Here is a 23,621-nt window from a genome sequence, read left to right on the forward strand (position 1 = left end):
TACAGTACCTCCGCGAATTATACAGAGATGATGCCATCACCAGGAACAGTTTCAGTAGTTAAAAAGCAATGTGTTCTATTGTCCCGTGGCTGGATGACTAGCATGCTCTGTTTTGCATGCAGGCATCCAGCAGGCAGCCACAGGGTTGTGGGTGGGGCTTTTGCATGTGCAAGAGAGCCCACTAATCAGGTAGCGACTGTGCAAAAAACAACCCCTGCTGGATTCCCACTGCCTGCTGGAGCAAGCAGCAGGCATCCAGCATTGGTGGTTTCTTGCTGCACAGCTGGCTGCTGACTTGTGGACTCTGTCTCATGTGCAAAGTCTCCACCCCCAGCCAGCCGGCATGGCAAGAAAACTACCCTCAAGGCAATAGAATAAGTGGTTCGCTGCTACTATTAATGGCGCAGTGGGGAAGTAACTTGCCTAGAGAGCAAGAGGTTGCTGGTTCAAATCCCCACTGGTATGTATCCTAGACTATGGGAAACACCTATAGTGGGCAGCAGCGATATAGGAAGATGCTGAAAGGCATCATCTCATACTGCGCGGGAGGAGGCAATGGTAAACCCCTCCTGAATTCTACCAAAGACAACCAAAGGGCTCTGTGGTCACCAGAAGTCGACACCAACTCGACGGCACACTTTACTTTACCTTACCTTACCAACATTATGCCTGGTGAGTTACTGTGCATGCGATGACATCATCTCAGCTGAGAGTTTGCATCATTCTGTGTTTAAGAGTGACTCTAAATAACTTGACAAAATTAAGCCTTTTAGACAAAAGTATGCGCTTGACAAAAGTATGCCTTTTACAGTGTTTCGGATAAGAGAAAGAATATCTAGTTGATCTGCAAAATGTTCTTTATTATTTTTATTTACCTAGAATATTAAATAGAGAAAATATTCACTTGAATCTAACTTTTTGGTGCCCCTTAAAGCTTGGCACTCTAAGCAACTGCCTAGTTCGCCTACATGGTTGGGTCAGACCTGGAGCTGGTTGGGCCAGACCTTTGACGCTGGCATCTGTGTCAGGGGCATGGCTAGCGGCAACGTGGCCAGCTCTCAAGCCAGTACTGAAAACATCAATGGATATGTGGCAGGGAGGAGCCAGGAGCCGCTAGAACAACTGCTCTGAGGGTGGAACTTACCCAGACTGCAGAGGGAGAGGAGCTGAGAGGGGGATTAGTGCTGCAGCCTCAGCCCAGTAAAAAAATACTTGCACTCTATGGCAGGTTTAGGAAATGAATTCTTTCATCATTTTGACCCCATGGCATGCATGCTCCCTGCCCTATTGCCCCACTCCAGGATACTCATTATAAGCTGTTTGGGGCAAGAGCAGTCCAGTTCCCTCTGTCTCCCTGCCCTCCATTTCCCCTTCCCCCAAACTCCCCCAACATTCTGTGTGCCAAACTACCTATTATGAAGAACATGTTTTTCAGAGCAGGGCTTCAATCCAGATTGGGATGGCACTGGTGAGGCGGAAGGCTTAAACCTTTCCCTCTCTGCAGTTTTCCCTGCTGATAACTGCACACACACACACACTCACATACGGAGCTGAGACCAAGGAGTTGTTCTTCTCCCAGAACTCTCCTCTCCTGCACTGGCCATTCCATCTAGTCACGATGTATCCACATCACGTGACAGTAGGAAAGAGCTGGGGCCTCCGTGTGCTTCTCTGCCTCTTCCCTCCCCATCTCTCTTTTCATCTGTATTATGTCTCTTCGGTTTTGAGCCCTGATTCTCTCACTGCCTTGAGTGCTCTGGTAGAAGGACGGCATCTAAATGAAATAAAGAAACAGATGCACCATTTCCATATTTTTAGAGCACATGTGCTCTTGGAGTTCTTAATGCTTCTCTCAAACAAAATGTTGTTTGTTTCCTTGTTTAAATTTCACAGTGGTTTAGGTAAGTAATGATAAAATCAATGATGCCGTTTTCCAGGAAGAGATGACGGTTTAGAGAACTGGCCACATGAAGGATGAGGGGGCGGTGTTGGTGATGGGTCCTATAAGAGGACACCAAATGGCAACCACCAGCTCATGCCATCAGTGCAGTCCTCACAGCTGGCAAGAGGGTTCCCGGGGTCTGCAGGATGATGAGGAAACCAGCCATGGCTTTTGCTCTGATAGGCTCCATCCTCCTCTCCTTTTCAGTGGAAGTTAAGGGCCAAGAAGAGGTTGGACCAGGCACTTGCTGTTGTAATGGAATTGGCAGGGGGATCTGGGGGAAGGTCCTAGAAGAGGGGGCTGCCTTGTTGCCAAAAAATGCTTGCCACAAGCAGGGGCTCCGTGCCTCTCAGGTGTAGTCCAATAGAGAGCCAAGAAGCTTGAGCTGGAAGACTTGGCTTCAAGGCCCACCTCTGCCATCAGGGCTCTGCGTGACCATAGGCAAGTAGTTCCCCCTCTGCAACATGGGAATAGAAGAGGACTGCATCACAGAGTTGTTTTGAGGGCAGATACTATATGGCAAAAAGCCATTTTTAAAAGGGTACAGAAATATGAAATCACTGATTTATTTATTTCTCTATGTAAACTGCTTTGGAATCTTATATTAAAAAGCGTTATATAAATGTTGTTGTTTGTTGTTGAAGTTGAATTTAAAGTGCTTCCATTTGGCTGGATTGTGTCCTTTGTTGTGGCTTGCTTTCTCTCCCTCAGACTTTTAAAAGAAACAAATAAGCCAAAAATCTCTGATACATCTGATTTGCTACTCGTTTGGGGTTCTTTTGCCTTTTTATAGCTTAGTTGTTGTAAGGCTTTGTGCATCTTCTCTGCTGGGGGCGCTGCCATCATTCTATTATTTAAAAAGAGCAACTGACTCATCAGCAGAGTAAGGCAGCCCCCAAAAGTGAAATATGCCCCTCCCAAAGTGGTTAGTGTGGTTATTTTACATTGTGTACTCCACCACCCATCTCCAATGAGATCTCCAGGTGGCTTACAACAGAACAGAACACAATGAAACAGCAATCAATGAACACGTGAAAAGCCCATGGTCTTAAAAATAACCAGAAAACAGCAAAATAGTGAGGCTATTCACATGATGGGGTGAAATCGGGCTAGCCTCTGCTAGCCCGATTTCGCCCCATCATGTGAATCACCGGGCTCATCTGCGAGCGTGGTGGTTCCTAGGCGGGTCACCCGCCTAACTACCCCTGCCCTAAAACCAGGTTTGCGGAGTGAGCGCTCCGCAAACCTGGTTTTAAAGATCGTGAGTAGCCGCGGCGCAGCTCCTATGAGTAGAGTAGACCCCCGGAGGGGAGGCGAAAAGCTGCCTCCCAACTCCGGGGGTCTCCCCAGTATGCCCTTCGCGCTCACGCAGGGCATACAGGAGCTTCCGGGGGCCGCACGGCCCCCAAGGTCCCCAGCCCCTGCCACCTCCGTCACGGAGCCAGCAATCGTGTGGGTGGCCAGTCTGGCTGCCCAGGGCTCCTGCTCCCGCTCTCCCCGCTCACCCTTCCAAACGGGGTCTCACTGATCATGAGACCCGGCTCAACATGTTGCAGTAGTTGGGAAGAGAGTTTAATCATCCTTTAGGCTGCAGTTTGGCCTAGGAGATGTGTGAATAGGGGTGTGTATGGGCATTTTGCAAAAGGTGGTGGCTCCTCCTCGAGCCCTTTGGGCCTGGTGGGCACAAGGCTGGCTGTTCTGGTTGCAGCTGCTCTCTGAATCAGGAATGTCCCCTCTGACGTGAGGCAGATTTGGGGTCCCACCCACAGCCTTCTGATGTGAGAGAGTTATAAAATAAACCCCTCGAGACTCTCTTTGCAAGCTTTTAATTAAAATTAATTTGAATAATTTGCTTTATATTGTTTTATTGTATTTTATGTATTTTAATTTGTGGTTTTTAATATTAAACTTTATACACCACCTAGAGATGTACATATCAGGTAGTATAAAGATATGATAAATAAATAAATTCATTCATTCATTCATTCATTCATTTATTACACAGCACACCCACCCACAAATAAGCTTTCCTTTCAGTCTTGATTGTTGGCCATCACCCATCAGCAAGGAGAAATCTTTGGGCTCTCCCTGAATTGTTCCATTCTCTGCCCAAGAATGAGACACAGACCAAGCATAAAGTAAGATTTGTAACATTGTATTTAATAGGATGCAATAATTGCATCTTATTAAATACAAAGTAGCAGTATACAGTAGATTGTACTAGTAGCAGTATAGATTAAATACAAAGTAGCAGTATGACACAATAGAAGTGTGGTGTAGTGGTTAGAGTGCTGGACTAGGACTGGGGAGACCCAAGTTCAAACCCCCATTCAGCCATGAAACTAGCTGGGTGACTCTGGGCCAGTCACTTCTCTCTCAGCCTAACCTACTTCACAGGGTTGTTGTGAGGAGAAACTTAAGTATGTAGTACACTGCTCTGGGCTTCTTGGAGGAAGAGCGGGATATAAATGTAAAAAAATCCCAAAATTATGACAAACAGGATGGATGAGCTGACAGAAAGCAGCTAGCCCCTTTCCTTTATTAAGGTATGGCTTTCTAACCCACACCCCTCATAGGAATGAATGACCATATTTAGTAATGTGTTTCATTCTCCTTAATGATTGGCTTAAACCAGCCTGGTACCTCTCCCTTATGCCAACCTCTTCCCATAATTCTCTCCTCCCCTTTCCTGTACAGTTTTTTAGTCAAGTTGTTTGTTGATACCTTAAATGATCCTGATTTCATTTCCTGCCATCTGGCTGATTTCAACTATGTCTTTCTAAACCTGGTTCTCTGTGGTCAGTTAGCCTGACCCATCCAGCTAAGTGGAAAGAGTGAAGTTATGTGGAAATAGTCACTTCTGTTTTTCCTCAGGGCAAACACAGATCAAAAGCCTAGCTGCACTTTGTATAGGAACATAGCAAGCTGCCTTATACCGGGTCAGACCACTGGTCCATTTAGCTCAGTATTGTCTACAAAGACTGGCAGTGGCTTCTCCAAAGTTGCAGGCAGGAGTCTCTCAGCCTTATCTTGGAGATGCCAGGGAGGGAACTTGGAACCTTCTGTATGCAAGTAGGCAGATGATCTTCCCAGAGTGGTCCTGTCCCCTATGGGAAATATCTTACAGTGCTCACACATGTCTCCCACTCAAATGTAAACCAGGGCAGATCCTGCTTTGGGGACAATATATACTTACTATCACAAGATCTCCTATCAACCTATCACACGTTATTACATATTATAAGAGCAGCCGTGCTGGATCAGGCTCAAGGCCCATCTAGTCCAGCACCCTGTTTCACACAGTAGCTCACCAGATGCCTCTGAGAAGCCCACAGGCAAGAGGTATGTGCATGCCCTCTCTCCTGCTGTTGCTCCCCTGCAACTGGTATTGAGAGGCATCATGCCTCTAAGGCTGGAGGTGACCCACAGCCACCAAACTATATTAGAGCTGTTGTGGAGGAACAGCTCTCTATTCCTCCTAACCTTTTTACCACTGCCACCAAGTGGGCTTTTGATATGACTGGGTCCACTACAACAAAAGAGCCAGCGTGGTGTAGTGGTTAGAGAGCTGGACTAGGACCGGGGAAACCCGAGTTCAAATCCCCATTCAACCATGAAACTAGCTGGGTGACTCTGGGCCAGTCACTTCTCTCTCAGCCTAACCTACTTCACAGGGTTGTTGTGAAAGAGAAACTCAAGTATGTAATACAACAAACAACTTCCAGTTGAACAGAAAGGAAATTGCCCAAACACCAGAGGCACAAAAGACCAGCTGCTGATTGACAAAATGATTTTAGAAAATTGCAAGAGAAGAAAAACAAATCTAAGTATTGCATGGATTGACTACAAGAAACCCTCCGATTCATTGCCTCACACATGTATACTAAAATGTTTAGAAACAACTGGTGTCAGCAAAAATTCAGATATTTATTTAAAAAGCAATGAGCATGTGGAGTACATAGTTAACAATCAATGGTGAGACACTTGGACAGGTCAGCATTAGAAGAGGCATTTTCCAAGGGGACTCACTATCCCCTCTGTTGTTTGTAATCGCCATGACCCCACTTTCACAAATACTAAACAAAACAGGCCTCGGATACCAAACATCTAAAACATCAAGTAAAATCAGCCATCTGCTGTACATGGATGATCTGAAGTTGTATGGAAAGTCCCAGTCAGAAATCGAATCACTGCTAAGCACTGTCCGTATATTCAGTAGCGATATAGCAATGGAGTTTGGACCAGACAAGTGTGCTGCATTAATAATGAAAAGAGGAATAATAAGAAAAACAGAAGGAACAGAACTGCCCAATGGAAGCAAGATCAAGAACCTGGAAGAGAAAGAACCTTACAAATACTTGGGCATTCTCCAGGCTGATAACATCGCACACACTGAAGTTAAAAGAAAAATTGGAAGTGAATATATCAGGAGAGTTAGAAAAATCCTAAAGTCCAAACTCAATGGCAGGAACACCATACAAGTCATAAACACCTGGGCTATACCTGTTATCAGATACACTGCAGGGATAGTAGACTGGACCCAGGCAGAGCTAGAGACGCTGGATTGTAAGACCAGGAAAATCATGACCATCAATCATGCTCTGCACCCCCGCAGTGATGTAGATAGGCTCTACCTCCCTCGCAGCTCAGGTGGAAGAGGAATGCTGCAAGTCCATCAAACAGTAGAGGAGGAGAAAAGAGGCCTTGAAGAATATATCAAGGACAGTGAAGAAGATGCACTTCAAACGGTCAATAACACAAAACTATTCAACACCAATGAAACAAAGCAGGCCTACAAGAAAGAACAAGTCAAGAACCGAGCAGAAAAATGGAGAAATAAGCCCCTGCATGGTCAATATTTGCACAACATAAGTGGAAAATCAGACATCATCAAGACCTGGCAATGGCTTAAGAATGGCAACTTGAAGAAAGAAACAGAGGGTTTAATACTGGCTGTGCAAGAACAGGCACTAAGAACAAATGCAATAAGAGCAAAAGAGAAAAGTCAACAACAAACAGCAAGTGCCGCCTTTGTAAAGAAGCAGATGAAACAGTGGACCACCTAATCAGCTGTTGTAAAAAGATCGCACAGACTGACTACAAACAAAGCCATGACAAGGTAGCAGGGATGATACACTGGAACATCTGCAAAAAATACAAGCTACCTGTAGCCAAAAATTGGTGGGACCATCAAATTGAAAAAGTGGTAGAAAATGAAGATGTAAAAATATTATGGGACTTCCGACTACAAACAGACAAACATCTGCCACACAATACACCAGATATAACTGTAGTCGAGAAGAAAGAAAAACAAGTCAAAATAATCGACATAGCAATACCAGGGGATAGCAGAATAGAAGAAAAAGAAATAGAAAAAAATCACCAAATACAAAGATCTACAAATTGAAATTGAAAGGCTGTGGCAGAAAAAGACCAAAATAATCCCAGTGGTCATTGGCGACCTGGGTACAGTTCCAAAAGACCTTGAAGAGCACCTCAACACCATAGGGGCCACAGAAGTCACCATCAGCCAATTACAAAAAGCAACTTTAGTGGGAATAGCCTATATTCTGCAACGATATCTATAACAACAGCAACAACACTGACAATAAAATTCAGCCATCCCAGGTCCTTGGGAAGGACTCGATGTCTGGATAAAACAAACCAGTCTATAACACCTGTCTGACTGTGTAAATAAATAATAATAACAGCCCTTCACATTTATAAAAAATTTCAAAAAGCCAAAAAAAAAACCCTCAGTAGTGTGGAAAGGCTTTAATTTAATTTAATTTAATTTAATTTAATTTAATTTAATTTATTTATTTAACATATTTTTATACCGTCCAAAACTTCTGTCTCTGGGCAGTTTACAACAAAATAAAAACAGAAAGTAAAACATTAGTTAAAACAAAAACAAAAAGTTTAAAACATTGCAACAATTTAAAAATTTTAAAACAATATTTTAAAATAGCATTAAAACCATTAAAACAATATTAATTAAAAGCCTGGGTGAACAGATGCATTTTTAAAGCTATCAGAGATGGGGAGGCTCTTATTTCACTAGGGAGCGCATCCAAGTTTCTAATCTTTTAACAAGACTTACTTTTTAAAAAATAGTTCTTAAAACATTTCTTTTACAATTTTTTTTAACTCAAAACAGTTACTTACGGAACAAGTCAGGAAAAATAAAAAGCTCTACCTAGCTCTAAAGAGGTCCCTACTCAGAGTCCTCTTGTACTTTCTTTCTTCTCAGCTTTGGCTTTGCAGGGTAGACTTTGTTCTGGTTACGGCTAAATCCAGCCTGGCTCTTCCTTTTCTTCCAGTGATTTCAGCTCAAAGGCTTCTCTTCCTCTTGCAGGCTGCTCACTCTCTGCAGACTTCCAAACTCCCTTCTACTGCCAGGACTCTCTTGACTTCTTTTTCCAGGACTCTCTCTCAGGATTCTGTAGACTTCACTTCCAGGACTCTCCCTTCCCTCTCCAAACACTCCCAATATATACAGTTTCTCTGCCCAACAGTTCCTCAGTCCAGCCAATCAGGATAAACAAAAATTTCCCTCCATTTAAAAAAAAATAAATCTCTCCCCCCCAAAAAAAATCAACTGTCAAATATTAACCAAATGTAAAACTACAGAAAAATAAGAATGAACTTTTGACCCCACACAGACACAGAAACCAGGTAACGTTCTATACATATTTACAATGGAGAAAAGGTTTGTGCCTCATTCCTTTACATATTCCTCCCCTTCTCAAGTGAAATATGTATCCTGTACGAAGGATAAGTGTGCAACATCCTACTGTTAGTCCATTTTTCACTGTCCAGCACTTTGCTTTTATAGGGCATCAGCAATAATGTTCTCTTTGCCGGCACATGTTTTACTTGCATTTGAAACTCCTGCAACTTCCAGGACCACCTTTGCAGTTTGGCATTTCTCATAGTTTGTATCTACTGTAAGGCATGGTGATCTGCCCATAAGGTGAATTGTTATCCAAATAGGTAAGGTCTAAGCTTGTCCAGAGCCCACATTCCCGTCTGTCCTTTCTTCTGTATGGAAGAATAGTTCCTTTCTCAGGGCAATAACTTCCAGCTCAGGTAAGCTAATGGATGCTTCACATTGTCATAGTCTTGTAACAGGACAGCTCCCAGACCTGTGTCTGATGCATCCGTAGCAACAACAAAGGGTTTGTCAAAGTCTGGCGCTTTTAACACAGGCAAGGACACCAGAGAGTCTTTCAGTTTCTCAAAAGCTTTTTGACACTCTGAATTCCACACTACTTGATCAGGGTTACATTTCTTTGTCAGCTCTGACAGTGGACCTGCGATAGTTCCGAAGTTGGGGACAAACTTTCTATAGCACCCAGCTAGTCCTAGAAAGGACCTGACCTGTTTCTTTGTTTTAGGCACTTCCCAGCACTTTATAGCTCCCACCTTGTCCCACAAGGGAGTTATATGACCATTTCCCATCTATGTCCCAAATAGGTGACTCTGAGTAAACCAAACTGACATTTACTAAGTTTAACAGTAAGACCTGTATTGTGAATGGTGGACAATACAGCTCAGAGATGCTTCACATGGTCATCTATACACTGGCTATATATGGCAATGTCATCAATGGAAGCAATGGCATATCCTCCTAGACCATTTAACAAATTATTTATCAACGTCTGGAAGGAAGCTGGAGAATTGCGCAATCCAAAAGGCAAAACATTGAACTCGTACAACCCATCAGGTGTTACATAAGAACAGTCCTGCTGGATCAGGCCCAAGGGCCATCTAGCCCAGCATCCTGTTTCACACAGTGGCCCACCAGATGTCACTGGGAGTCTGCAGGCAGGAGTTGAGGGCATGCCCTCTCTCCTGCTGTTACTCCCCTGCAACTGGTACTCAGAGGCATCCTGCCTCTGAGGCTGGAGGTGGCCCTCTGACTAGCAGCCATTGAAAGACCTCTCCTCCATGAAGTGATTCAAGCCCCTCTTAAAGCCATCCAGGTTGTTGGCTGTCACCACATCTTGTGGCAGAGAATTCCACAAGTTGATTATGCATTGTGTGGAAAAGTACTTCCGTTTCTTGGTCCTAGATTTCCTGGCAATCAATTTCATCGGATGATTTGAAATTTCAATCAATTTCATGGGATGACCCCTGGTTCTAGTGTTATGGGAAAGGGAGAAGAATTTCTCTCTATCCACTTTCTCCACACCATGCATGATTTTATAGACCTCAATCATGTCTCCCCACAGTCGTCTTTTTTCTAAACTAAAAAGCCCCAGGCCTTGCCTCATAAGAAAGGTGCTCTAGGCCCCTGGTCATCTTGGTTGCCCCCTTCTGCACCTTTTCCAGTTCTACAATGTCCTTTTTTAGATGTGGCGACCAGAATGGTATGCAGTACTCCAGGTGTGGCCACACCATAGTTTTGTATAAGGGCATTATACAAATGCAGTCTTTGATTTGGCCTCTTCATCCAGAGCCATTTGCCAGAATCCTTTACATGTCAGTTGTTGAAATTATTTTGGCAGCACCCAGAGTATCTAACAAAGTGTCCATTCTAGGTATAGGGAAGGCATCTGGTTTTGTAATAGAGTTCAATTTTTTATAGTCAGCACAAAATCTTATTGTGCTATCTGGTTTGGGCTCTAGCACTACTGGGGATGTCCAAAGACTCAAGGAAGGTCTAATAGCCTCTAATTTTAACATCACTGCAACCTCTTTCCTAATGTCTCCCAACACCTTTCTGTTGACTCTGTATGGTGGTAACCTAAAAGCTATATGGACACCTGTGTCAATACTATCTACAGCCAAAGCAGGTTTTCCTGGTTTGTTTTGCCAGATGTCAGTAAATTCAGACAATACAGATTTGATTTTTCCCCCTCTGTCCGTCTGATTAATATTATCTGACCATCTTAATTGTTCCAGGCTACACTCTTCTAAACAAAGAGCCAACCTGTCAAACATTTCTTCCTTTTGGCCGTCTTCTTTGTCTGAAGGTGAACCCATTATCCCCAAAATCTGCCCATCTCTGTTGTAATAGGGCTTTAAAATGTTTATATGCACAACCTTTGGTTTCCTTGAGGATTTTTCCAAGTGAACTGCATATGTAACCTCATCAAGCCTGTCCCTAATGATATAAGGACCTTCCCATTCAGCTTTTAGTTTGTCTTTGCGAAGAGGAAGGAAGACCATTATCTGATCTCCCACCTCAAACACTCTAGTAGGTGCAGTTTTGTCATACCAAGCTTTTTGTTCTGCTTGGGCCTCTGTTAAGTTTTCTTGCACCAGTTTACACATTTCTTCCATTTTTTTCTCTGTCCACTACTGTAGTCCACTACAGATGTGGTGTTCTCTGCAGGTTTCCTCTCCCAGTTGCTTTAACTATGTCCAGAGGTCCTCTGACCCTCCTGCCATAAAGGCAAAGTGTACCATCAAGTCGATTTCAACTCCTGGCGCCCAGAGAGCCCTGTGGTTGTCTTTTGGTAGAATACAGGAGGGGTTTACTATTGCCTCCTCCCACACAGTATGAGATGATGCCTTTCAGCATCTTCCTATATTGCTTCTGCCCAATATAGTACCAGCAGGGATTTGAACCGGCAACCTTCTGCTTGTTAGTCATGCATTTCCCCACTGCGCCATTAGGTGGTTGTATCTTTTAGTAAAGTCCATTATAGTCAAAATGTATTTCTTCCCTTTCCTTGTGGGTTTGTTAAAGGGACCCACAATGTCTATTCCTATTCTGTGAAATGTTTCTCCTATGATGGGCAGAGGTGCTCTTACCCCTGGGCTTTGGGGCCAAAGTCCAGGGTCTCCACAGCCCCTGGGGGCCCCCAAATCTGTCCTGGGTGGTGTAGTCGCTTGGCGGATCATGATGATACTTAATTTGCAGGGGAGGGGGGCCTCCAAAAACCTTTAGGTCCAGGCTCCAAAATTACCTAGGTGCACCTCTGATGATGGGTAGAGGTTGTAATGGAGCTTTACCTTTATGTCCAGCCTTACCCACCCTTTGACAGTTTTCACACGACTTGCAATATTTGTTCACATGTTGTGTTATTCAAGGCCAATAGAAATTTGTCAGTAACCTTTGCCTGGTTCGGTTTTTCCCAAGTGTCCTGCACAGGGCAAATCATGTGCCAGTTCGAACAACTTTCTTCTAAACCTCTGGGGCACAATCAATTGCTTGAGTGGTCCCTATGAAACTTCCTGGTCTTTGGGTAACCATAGTCTATACAACAGTCCTTTTTTCCAATCACATGCTCCCTCACCTCCTCTTTGAAGGGAACTTCTTGCTGAGTTGCAATTTTTCTCACAGTTTCTAAACTGTTATCAGTAAGAGAACCTCCTGCTTGAAGCTTTCTGTTTCTTGCTCCTCTTCCAGTATCTCTTTAGGGACTTCTTCCCCAGATACAGAAGGGAGTGGTACTTCCCTTTTCTCCTCTGTTGCCACAGGATTTGCAACTTGGCTTGGGGTTTGCATGCTCTTTTCTGTCAAGTCTGAGGTTGGTTTTGAGATAGCAATAGCAATAGCACTTACATTTATATACCGCTCTATAGCCGGAGCTCTCTAAGTGGTTTACAGTGATTTAGCATATTGCCCCCAACATTCTGGGTACTCATTTTACCGACCTCGGAAGGATGGAAGGCTGAGTCAACCTTGAGCCCCTGGTCAGGATCGAACTTGTAACCTTCTGGTTACAGGGTGGCAGTTTTACCACTGCGCCACCAGGGGCTCTTGTTTTTGTCTGTGGTTTTAACACTCACTATCTCATTTCCAGTATCATTACAGTATCCAGTATCACCACCCAGAGATGTAAGTTTCGGGCGGTATAAAAATATGTTAATAAAACAAACAAACAAACAAATAAAATTATTTTTAGGAGGAACCTGCACTGCTTGTTGCTCCTATCTGTACCTCTGGCTGCAAGTCACTACGTTGATTTCAGCCTCTGGTCCTAGCACATCTTTCCCCCACACTTATTGGGGCAGATTGTATGTCAGGTTCAGTCACTCCCACTTCATACAAGCCTCGCCACTCTCTCCACTCAATAGATAGATGAGCCACAGGCACATCAAAAAGTGGACTTCCTAGTCCCTGGAAACCCTTTTTTGGAAAGCGGCATATAGATGTTGTTGTGTCTTAAGAAGGGCCTTAAAAGCAGCCAGGGAGGCGGCTGAATGAATCTGGAGGGGAAGAGTGTTCCAAAGAAGAGGGGCTGTCAGAGCAACGGCATAATTATAATAGGTCAAGGGGAGACAGTTGTCTGGGGGCCCACTGCCTTGGGGGCCCCCCAGAGGCAAGTCACATGACTGACTCCCCCAGCCACACACCCGCCCGGGCTTCCTTCAGTTGTATTCATGCTCCGAAATTGATGTGAGTGTTAAGACCTGGAGCTACCAGAACAGCATGTCTTTCTCTAGTACCATTTAATGAACTTGCATCGTCCACAATTTACAAAACCTTTAAAAAAATTAATTTAGGATGATGTTCTATTGTGGCACATAGGTTATATAAAATTTCACTATGCTTTTTGTTACCACTATTCAGCCTCATTTAAGATTTCTTTACTTCATGAGCTGAGCTTCAGTGAGATGGGGGCATTTTAAAATCTTGTCTCTGGGCCCACTCCAATCTTGCTACGCCCCTGGGCCAGAGAGAAGGCCCTCCTATGGGCCCAGGCACCATGCACTACACCAGGGCCCAGGAGGAGGACCAGCTGAGAAGACCTCACAGGATGGGATACAACTGGCCAAGAGAGGCAATCCTGGAGATATACAGGTGCTAAGCCCATAAGGGTTTTGTAGGTAAGAACCAGCACCTTGAATTGGACCCAGAAGTGAACAGGCAACCAGTACAGTGACCATTAAAGAGGTGTGACACTATCAAATCTATGGCCACCCATGAGAAGGGGGGCTGCCACATTGTGGACTAGTTGAAGCTTCCACTTCATTTTCAAAGGCAACCCTAGGTAGAGAGCATTACAGTAATCCAAACAAGAGGTAACAAAGTCATGAGTTACTGTTGCCAGGGCCTGCCGGTCAAGGAAAGGCCGTAACTGGTGAGACACCTGAAACTGGGCAAAGGCACCCCTGGCCATGGCCTCCAACTGCTGTTCAAGCAGGAGCCACAAGTCCAAGAGGAACCCCAGATCACAAACCGTCTCTCTCAAGGGAAGCACAACCCTGTCAAAAGGTAAACTCACACATGGCAATTGGACAGATCACAAACTGAACAAGAGCAACTCGGTCTTGGAGGGATTGAGCCTGAGCTTGTTTTGGCCCATCCACGTCATGAAGTCTCTAGGCACTGAGCCAGCACATGAATGGCATCACGTGTTTGGCCAGGGCTAGAGATATAAGCCTGAGTATCATCAGCATATAGATGAAAACGTACCCCAACCGACAGATGACCAAGCCCAGTGGCTTCATGTAGATGTTAAAGAGAATGGGAGCAAGGACCGAGCCCTATGGAACCCCACAAGAAAGGGGCCAGGGCACAGAACACTCACCCCCAATTGACATCAACTGGAATCGCCCAGTGAAGTAGGACCGGAACCATGGAAAAACAGTGCCCCAAGACCCAGCCCACTTAGGCGCTCCAGAAGGATAGCATGGTCAATGGTATTGAAGGCCACTGAGAGATCAAGAAGAAGCAAGAGAGGTGCGCTTCCTACATCAAGATTACGATACCGGTCATCCAACAGGATGACCAATGCCGTTTCAGTGCTGTGCTGCAGCCTAAAACCTGACTGGCAAGGATCCAGGAAATCAGTCTCATCCAGGACTTCCATCAACTAAGCACAAACCACCTTCTCCAAAATCTTACCAAGAAAAGAAAGATTGGAGATCAGACAGTAGTTATCCAGATTGTCAGGGTCAAGAGAAGCCTTCTTCAGGACAGGGTAGACCACCATCTCTTTAAGGGCTTGTGGAACAAACCCCTCTTGAAGAGAGGAATTAACCGTCTCCCAAAGATAGGAGAGAACAATCCCTCTTGCAGTCCTAATGGAGCTCCATTTATAATGGAGCTGCTCTATGATCTTTTTAGTAACATGTAGGAATTCCAGCTAGGGGTGGGTGAGGGAAAAGGTCTACCATGGCTCAGCTATTGTGAGTTAGGAAGGACAGTTTTTTTGAATCTATGTTTTGTTCTCCTTTGCTTTACTTGTGTCATTATTCAAAAGTCTACACTTAAAAGTTAACAAGGTCAAGAACTATGCTTTAATTATATTTATGAATGAACATGTAACTATCAATTCTAAGACTGGGGAAACCATAAAGTAAAAATGATTTGCTTAAATTAGCTCCATTCTACCCTGCAGAATCGAGGATCTCTTGAACATTTCATATATCATTTGTATAGCTCTAGGAACACACAACAGACACAAATAAGTCACATGACATAGTCTTCTGTGCAAGAAAAGGGTGTATTACATCATGGATAGGCAACCTTGGCCCTCCAGCTATTGCTGAACTACAAACTACATCATTGTGGCTGGGGATGATGGGAGTTGTAGTTTAACCATAGCTAGAGAGCTGAGGTGGCTTGCCTTAGTACAGGGTTTCTCAACGTGTGGGTCCCCAGATGTTATTGGACTTCAACTCCCATAATTCCCAGCCCCAGTGGCATTTGGTTGGGAATTATGGGAGTTGAAGTCCAATTACATCTGGGGACCCACACGTCGAGAAACCCTGCCTTAGTAGAATCACATCAACAACCATCTTTTCACGACTCCCTGCAACAGCCTATTCACCATACTAATTACCAAACATTTATGTGGAAAAACTGACTGATCCAGTTTCCAGAAATTTCCTGTCCAGACAGTGATGGAAGGAAGATAACAGAGATACTTACTCTTCAAAGGACGACTGGGAAACCATCACCTGATTCAGTTCTTGAATGTTGTGCTGCAGGTACAAACAGTTGCATGCTATGTTCATGTGTTTTTGTATGACGAATGGTTTAATATGCACAGCAATGTGCCATGTAGAGCAATGGGACAACCAAGCTGATGAAGATGAGGATGACTTTGAAACAGGCAGGTGATAGCAATTAGTTTTATGATTAGCTGAAAGAACTTTCCTTGAACACTTTAGTTTCTTACAAATTTCTACAGAAATATTATGATTTTTGAGTGTTTTCTGTAGATTCAAACTACTAATAAAATAATAAGTATTGCTACGGGGAAACTTTCTCTTTCATTTTTAGCTGTCAGTCTGTTGCTTCAGATAGAAAAATGTTGGATTAGTAAAGTTGTTTGGCCACCATACAGTCACTGTTGCTTATTATTTTAAATAGTAGCATTTTAAAGCTATTTTTTACACAACAAGCTGGTTTTGGAGGGTGAAAACTACTCATTATCAAAGGTCATCATGACTAATAAATTCTACTAGGGTCATAAACAATCCAAAAAACACTACCTGTTTATTCACTCAAATTGTACTGTTCAACCCATTTTTAACCCCTGCCCCACAGACTGATTTGCCTTAAGTACTTGGGTAGAGATATAAGGTAGCATATAAATGAAATAAATAAATGTGCCATTTCTATACTTTTTAGAGCACATGCACATTTCTTGGAGTCTTTTAACTCTTCTCTCAAACAAAATGTTGTTTGTTCCCTTGTTTAAATTTTATGGTGATCTAAGGAAGTCATGATAAAATCAGAGATGTTGTTTTTCAGGAAGAGATTAGGATGACATGAAGGGTGTGTGGGCGGTGTTGGTGATGGGTACTATAAAAGGACACCAAGAGGATAACCTGCCCATGCCCTCAGTCCACTCCTCAGCAAGGAAGAGGTGTCCCAGGGTCTGCAGGATGATGGAAAAACCAGACAGGGCTCTATCCTTTGCTCTGCTTTGCTCCATCCTCTTCTTTTCAATGGCAAGCAAGAGCCAAAATAAGGTAAGACCAGGCACTATTCTGAAGACAAATAATAATGTTACTATTATGTATATACCACATTGCAACAAAGGTTTTCTATACAGTTTGCATGTATAGAAAAATAAGTAGTAAGTAAGATTATTCTCAAAAGGCCTTGCAGTCTAAACAGAAGCATAAGGTAGACAGGGAGGAGATCTGGTCTTGTGGAGGAAGCATGAATTGTCACCCTTTGCTAAGCAGGGTCCACCATGGTTTGTATTCAAATGGGAGACTATCAGAGGTGCACCTCGGTAATTCTAGAGTCCGGACCTAAAGGCCTTGGGAGTCCCCCACCCCTGCACATTAAGCATCATCATGCTTTGCACCTGGGATAGACTAAAGAGGATTTGGGGGGCTCCAGGGGCTGTGGGGCTCTGGACTTTGGGGCCAAAGTCCAGGGAGAAGAGCACCTCTGGAGACTATATGTGAGCACTGCAAGATATTCCCCTCAGGGGATGGGACCATTCTGGGAAGAGCATCTGCCTGTCTGCAGGCAGAAGGTTCCAAGTCCTCTCCCGGCATCTCCAGACGGAGCTGAGAGAGACTCCTGATGGGAGTTCAGCAACTCCAAGGTTGCTGAACTCCCACCACCCCCCAGCCACAATAAATGGTCGCTAGGGCTGATTTGTAGTTCAGCAGCATCTGGAGGAGGACCCCAGGCTGGGAACCCCCCTGGTGTAGAGAAGACTGAGCGACAGGGACCCATGGCCTGACTGGGCAGAAGGGCAGCTTCCTATGGACTAGCAACGGCCTCTGGAGGAATGCTGTGCTGGGGTTGGAAAGGGAGAGCTGGTCTCCCCCCTGCTAAATATAGAGCAACAACCTCCATTTCATTTATATGGCTGCCCCATAGCAAATTGTTCTCTGGGAGGCTCACAAGGCAATGAAGCAGTGAAATAGTCATTTGCAGATTAAAAGGACACAGAAACATGAAGTGACTGAAGCGGTGCTTATAAAAGGTGACCTGAAGGCAATAAGTGCGCTGTGTCCCCTCAGTGCTGACTCTCCCCTATCCCATCTTTGCCCCCTTCCCAATGCAGTGTCTCCTGTCAGGAACGTGGATGAATGACCTGGGTTCAAACATGACCATTGGCAAAGTCACTCCTGATGGTGAGTTCAAGGGCACCTACATGACCGCCGTGTCAGCCGCCGGCAAGCCAATCCAAAGATCGCCCCTTTATGGAGCCCAGCAATTGAGGCCAAATTTCTCCTTTGGCTTCACGGTCAGCTGGACGTTCGCAAGTAAGTCTTCCTGTGGTGGAGCAACAGTGAGTGCCACTTCATCACTTTTCTGGACAGTTTAGGCCTGTAGAGAAACCAAATTGTGGGTGTGGGGCTCTAAGCCCACGAGGTGATCAGTGGGGTCCCCAAGCATCAGAGTGTTGGGAGCACATGAGGAGGTGCAGCTACACCGCTGGAGAATGGGAAAGGCAATCTTTAGAGTGCTCCCCCCCCCCTGGAGCTTCGCCAATCTCCCATACCCCAATGAGTTTTAAAAACAGCTTGGAAATTGTCCTCTTCCAAGAGGCATTTTAAATCTGGCTTTAATAGGACCGCCCCCCCTCACCCCGCCAATTTAATTATCTTCAATCTTTCTCTTGTTGGTTTTAATTTTTGTCTGTTTTAGTTGGAGGGGATTATTGTAAGCCACCTTGAGCAGCAATGTGCTGGAGGGGCAGGATAAAAATAGTTTAAATAAATCAATGCAGGCTCTCGCCAGCCACACAGAGGTAGCCTTTTCCTCTCAAGAACGTTGAAATGAAATTTCCTAGAACTCCTAAAGCATGTACTTTCCATCATGGAAAATGTTGCCAACTATCAAATGTAAACTGGAGATGTTCCAAACTAAGTCAGAGTTAAGAACTTCTGCTTATCACTCCGTCCACCAGTTGGCTTCAGCTCTCGTGCCAAGACTGACAGCCAGTTCCCCAGAAGTGTCCAGAATCTCCCTGATCATACCAAGTAAAACGTTGACATTTAAGAAAATAAACCCCTTCTCAGCATAGGGACCTTTCTTCTTGTACTTTCTCTATATAAATTAATTAGTCAAAACTTTTATAGTTTGATTCATCCCCCTGTTCGTCCTGAAGAGTGCAAAGAGTATTGAGGTTAGAACAATGCAAAGGTGTTTTTATCTCTGGGGACTCAGCAGGGAATGTTCAGGTTGGAAATCTGCAAGCAGCAAAGCTTCAGCTACAGGACACGAGAGAGGTGAAACAGCTTCCATTTGGCCTCTCTCTTTCACCCCCCTGCCCCGCAAACCTGCTGCAACCCTACCCCTACCCCCATCTTCCTGTGCCAACTGCCAAGCGCATGTGAATGTCTGAAGCAGACCCTAAATGCAGCCCTTATCTGTTCCTGCAGACTCCACCACCGTCTTTGTGGGCCAGTGCTTTGTCGATAAAGCTGGGGAGGAGACCCTTCAGACTGCCTGGCTTCTGCGAAACGAAGCGATTACTCAAGCGGACAACTGGAAGGCAACGCTGTAAGCAAAGGGAGGGCTGTCTGATGGTTTCGCTCCACGGAAGTTCCAACAGAACTCTGTGCGCATATGGGGTGGGGAAATGCCACAGGAGTTTGGTAAGCTAGATGCACACAAAACATAAACAGTGAAATTTGTTACTTTCTGCTAATGTGCACATTAAGCACACTATGGGGCAGTGAAAGTGGGAGGGCCATAAAACACAATGACCATCTAGACATGGATAGAAAATAGTAAGTCATAAGAACAGCCCTGCTGAATCAGGCCCAAGGCCCATCTAGTCCAGCATCCTGTTTCACACAGTGGCCCACCAGATGCCACTGGAAGCCTACAGGCAGGAGTTGAGAGCATGCCCCCTCTCCTGCTGTTACTCCCCTGCAACTGGTATTCAGAGGCCTCCTGCCTGTAAGGCTGGAGGTGTCCTATAGCCCTCTGACTTTGATAGGCCATTGATAGACCTCTCCTCCAGGAAGTTATCCAAACCCCTCCTAAAGCCATCCAGGTTGTTGGCTGTCACCACATCTTGCACCACAGCGCTAGGATTAACTAGCGCAAGAACTGCTAGGTGTAGATCCTAAGAATAACTTCTGCATGCAAGCAGTTCTTGCACAAGCCCACTGAAGCTCCTGCAAAAAAGCCACACTGCAGTGCCCATGTGCCCCCCTGCTTAGCGGCTCAGGGGGAGGCCTGCAGCAGCCATTCACCTCCGGGGCATCCCGACAGCCCTCACAGCTGCCCTCATTCTGAAAAGCCTTCAGCACATCACCGCACATGTTCCCAGTCCCGCCCCGAAGACAAAGTGGGCAGCCATCGCTGCAGTCATCGGGCAATCCCTGGAGCACTTCAGAAAACCTTGGGCTGCTCAGGGAGGCAGGTAGCTGCCAAAGGGAGGCGGGTGGCCACTGGTTGCAGCAACCTCTGCCCTATCCCTGGGAGTCTGGCCGGGTCACAGCCCAGGGGACTTGCTTTTCTTCACCCCAGCAGGAAGTGGGGAGTAAGCTGGGGCGGGGGGTGGGTGGGCTGTTCTGGACAAGACAGACAGATGGGCTCCTCGACAGCACCTTCCCCAGTCTCTGCTGTCATGCTGAGGGCTCCTCCACTGCACACAACGGGGCAGGTGTGCCTCCCGGGGAGGGAGCAGGGAGAGAGAGAGAGAGAGAGAGAGAGAGAGAGAGAGAGTGTGTGTATTCCTCGCAGGTGTCCGCAGTGAGTTAGGCAGTTGGCAGGAAGTAAAAGGATGGCACCCCTGTCAGAGGCCGACTGTTATCCGACTGGCTTAGTGTTGGGAATTCTCTCTGGTAGGAGAAACCCTTTTTCATTATAGCAGAGTGCACAGAGGCACCACACAGTGGAATTTGGTTAGGCATGCGTGTATGCTGAGAGTAAAGTAACTTGGAGCCAGTTCATAGTTTCAAATCAATATATATGGCATTTATTAGAGAACTCCATTCTAGATAGGAAAGTGAGGAGTTAGGATCTCTAATCTATCTAGCTGGCTGGATGCAGATGGATTCTGCATCTCTGCACACATGGTGCAGGGAGAGGAGCTTGCCATGTTGCAAGGTAGAAGGAACAGGAAGAGAAGGGGAGAGAGGAAGGAAGCGGCTGGAAGGAAGGAAATCCCTAAGATAGTGTCAGAGAAGTAGAGAAGGGATGACCAGTGTCTTGACCCTCTAGCCCTCTGACTCACTAGTCTGTCCTCCTATGTCACTGAGACAAGAGACAGCGCAAAGTCCTTCACTTCCAACACTTAGTATGGAGTATGCCCACTCATTAATCGTTCCCCTCCCTAGCAACTTGGTACCTCCTCCCTGTGCCTGAAAAAGAATGTATCCTCTGACTAATTGGTACAATCCCTGGCACCCAAATGGGGAGTATGGTTTTTGGAGGGGGGTTCAGTTCCCAACTTCCAGTAGTAAAAAAATAGGAATGAATGAGGGGAGAACCCTCCAGACCCAGGGCACCTTTGGGGAAGGGGCATTGAGGAACCACCTGTGCAATCCCTTCCCATACCATTTACATTTTGCACAACAAGCACACACAAATCCCACTGCCCTCCCACAGAAGGCAAGCAGGATACATAGCACTGGTCCCATAAGCAGTGGAACTGGCCACTACAGCATGGGCAGCCAGGTCTCCCTGCCAGCATCTCTCAGTGGAGTGTGGGCATGCTGTCCATGGTATGCTGTGCTGTAGTTTGAAGGAGAAAACCCCAGGGGTCCCTTGAAGGGGTGAAAGTGTGGGTATAAACTTGAGTTTAGTTGTTGCAAGGCTGTGCTCTCATCCTCCTCTTTGTTGGAGGCACATCATTTTATTATCAATTAACCCCTGCTAACTTGGCAAAGAGGCACCTTTTAACGTGGTGATTCTCTTTTATTTAGCAGGGGGAGAGTAACTGGCCCTATCCACCTCCAGCACAGTACTTCCAGGGACTGTTGCTGGTGGCTGTCTTATGTTTCTTTTTAGTTTGTGAGCCCTTTGGGGACAGGGATCTATCTATCTATCTATCTATCTATCTATCTATCTATCTATCTATCTATCTATCTATCTATCTATTATTTCTCTGTGTAAACCACCCTGAGCCATTTTTGGAAGGGTAGTAGAAATAAAATAAAATAAAATAAAAGACTGTCATCAGCACAGTAAGGCAGCCCCCAAGAGCTAAACTATGCTCTTCCCAAAGTGCTGAATTTTTATTTTAGAATGTATACTCCACCACACATCTCCAAAAGGTGGTTTGCAACTTAACAGAACACCATAAAACAGCATCAATGTACATGTTAAAAGTCCATGGTCCTAAAACTAACTAAACACAGGAGGATATCATGTCACACCTGTTGCAGATCATCCTTTGGGCTGCAACATGGCCTAGGAGGTATGTATATGTGTATGTAACATCCTTCCTGCAAAATGTGGGGCTGCTCAGTGGACACAAGGGTGCCTGCTCTGGTTGCAGCGGCACTCTGAATCAGGAATGTCCCCTCTGAAGGGAGGCAGGTTTGAGGTCCCACAGCCTTCCAACGTATGCAGAGGGAGCCCAGGCTGCCTAAGCAGGCAGAGGCAGTTTGGGGGAAAGCTACTCATCCCTAACATCACAGGTAGCCCCTTAGTAGGAAGAGGAGCTGTTCCCTTGCATGGTGTTGTGAATCTCCCTTCTAGCCTCTTCCTTGCCTTACAGGCCAGTTGGGCCCCAACATTTCTCTGTTTCCTTGCAGGGTGGGCCCAAATGTCTTCAAACGAATCAAGTAAGAGGAACCAGGATCTGGCCCTGGATTGCTTCTGCAACTTCTGCACAGGTCCAGCCACAAGAGAGATTCACCTTTCCTTCTCTCCGCAGCTCTGGGACGTGACTCTATATGTTGCATTTTTCCAATAAAGCACTAGCAATGCCACACTTTGCAGCAAGCCTCCATGTGATCTGGCCTTTTCTTTCTGCCTCATCAGTGAGTGTGTGGGCTCAGGGGCACCATTAAGCACAGACCTGAGGGCTCAGGTCTGTGTGCCTACTCTCCTTGAGGGCCCCAGGAATTTCCCCAAGGGAAAAGAGGGTCCCTTTTATATTTCTGGAATGGCTTGGCCTAGAGTTCTGAAATTTGGCACATTTGACAGGTTATCAGGACCTGTGTATTGGTTTTGAAGCAGATGTTATCTATTGATTTTTAATTATTATTTTTTTTAAATTAAAAAAAATCCTTCCAAAAAGTCCTATAAGTGGCTTGATTCATGGCAGAAAATTACAAAAACTTCTGTAACTGAAGACCCTCCCTTGGAATATCATTCCACCCCCATGTGGAGGAATCTGGCCATTGCCTTAATTAAAAAAGGGTAAACATCACACACTCTTTTTCTATTTAAGGAATGGCTTGGCCTAGAGTTCTGAAATTGGACTCATATGCAGGACAGGTTAGTAGGACTCTGTGTATTGATTTTGAAGTGCTTTTTAAAAACATTGATTTTTAATGTATTAGGCTGTGTATTAGGTTAGGCTGTGCATAAGAACCACCGGGATCCACGCAGATTCTGGCGGTGCCTCGGTGGCAAACCCGCCAAAGAAGCCCACCAGTTTAGCAGAGACTAAAGGTGTGCTTGCACCCTTAACTGGATCTAAGTGCCTGCCAGTTAGCTGAGGTTAAGGGTGTGCTCACACCCTTAACTGCATCTAATTGTTTGTGTGTCTGGTGTTGAGACACTGCAGGGGTCATGGCTGGTGCTGGTGGGATCTCCACAATGCACCGTGCATTTGCGTGGTGCACTGTGGGATTTCCAAGGGCTGGGACTATGCGTCCTGACGCC

At 45.3% G+C, this 23,621-nt stretch overlaps 1 protein-coding gene and 1 long non-coding RNA gene across 3 annotated transcripts in view; one reads left to right on the forward strand and one right to left on the reverse strand.

Moving 5' to 3' along the window:
* The window catches only part of LOC128347694 (uncharacterized), a 32,210-nt gene extending 15,888 nt beyond the window's left edge, over nucleotides 1-16,322 (reverse strand). Inside the window, exon 1 of one of the 2 annotated variants that reach the window (XR_008317658.1) lies at nucleotides 15,780-16,322. This is a non-coding gene — a long non-coding RNA (uncharacterized LOC128347694). Of the gene's footprint in view, nucleotides 1-8,141; nucleotides 8,850-15,779 lie in introns of those variants that run through there. The other variant, XR_008317657.1, reaches the window with a different exon arrangement.
* A 367-nt stretch (nucleotides 16,323-16,689) lies between these two features.
* On the forward strand, nucleotides 16,690-22,727 carry LOC128347693 (avidin-like). Its single transcript, XM_053302669.1, has 4 exons — nucleotides 16,690-16,828; nucleotides 17,887-18,088; nucleotides 19,211-19,331; nucleotides 22,544-22,727. Exons 1-4 carry the CDS (start codon nucleotides 16,691-16,693, stop codon nucleotides 22,575-22,577), a joined length of 495 nt encoding a protein of 164 aa, XP_053158644.1. The 5' UTR covers nucleotide 16,690; the 3' UTR covers nucleotides 22,578-22,727.
* The last annotated feature ends 894 nt before the right edge of the window (nucleotides 22,728-23,621 follow it).

The sequence above is a fragment of the Hemicordylus capensis genome, chromosome 2 (genome assembly GCF_027244095.1).
Source record: "Hemicordylus capensis ecotype Gifberg chromosome 2, rHemCap1.1.pri, whole genome shotgun sequence".
In the NCBI taxonomy this organism is placed as follows: Eukaryota; Metazoa; Chordata; class Lepidosauria; order Squamata; family Cordylidae; genus Hemicordylus; species Hemicordylus capensis.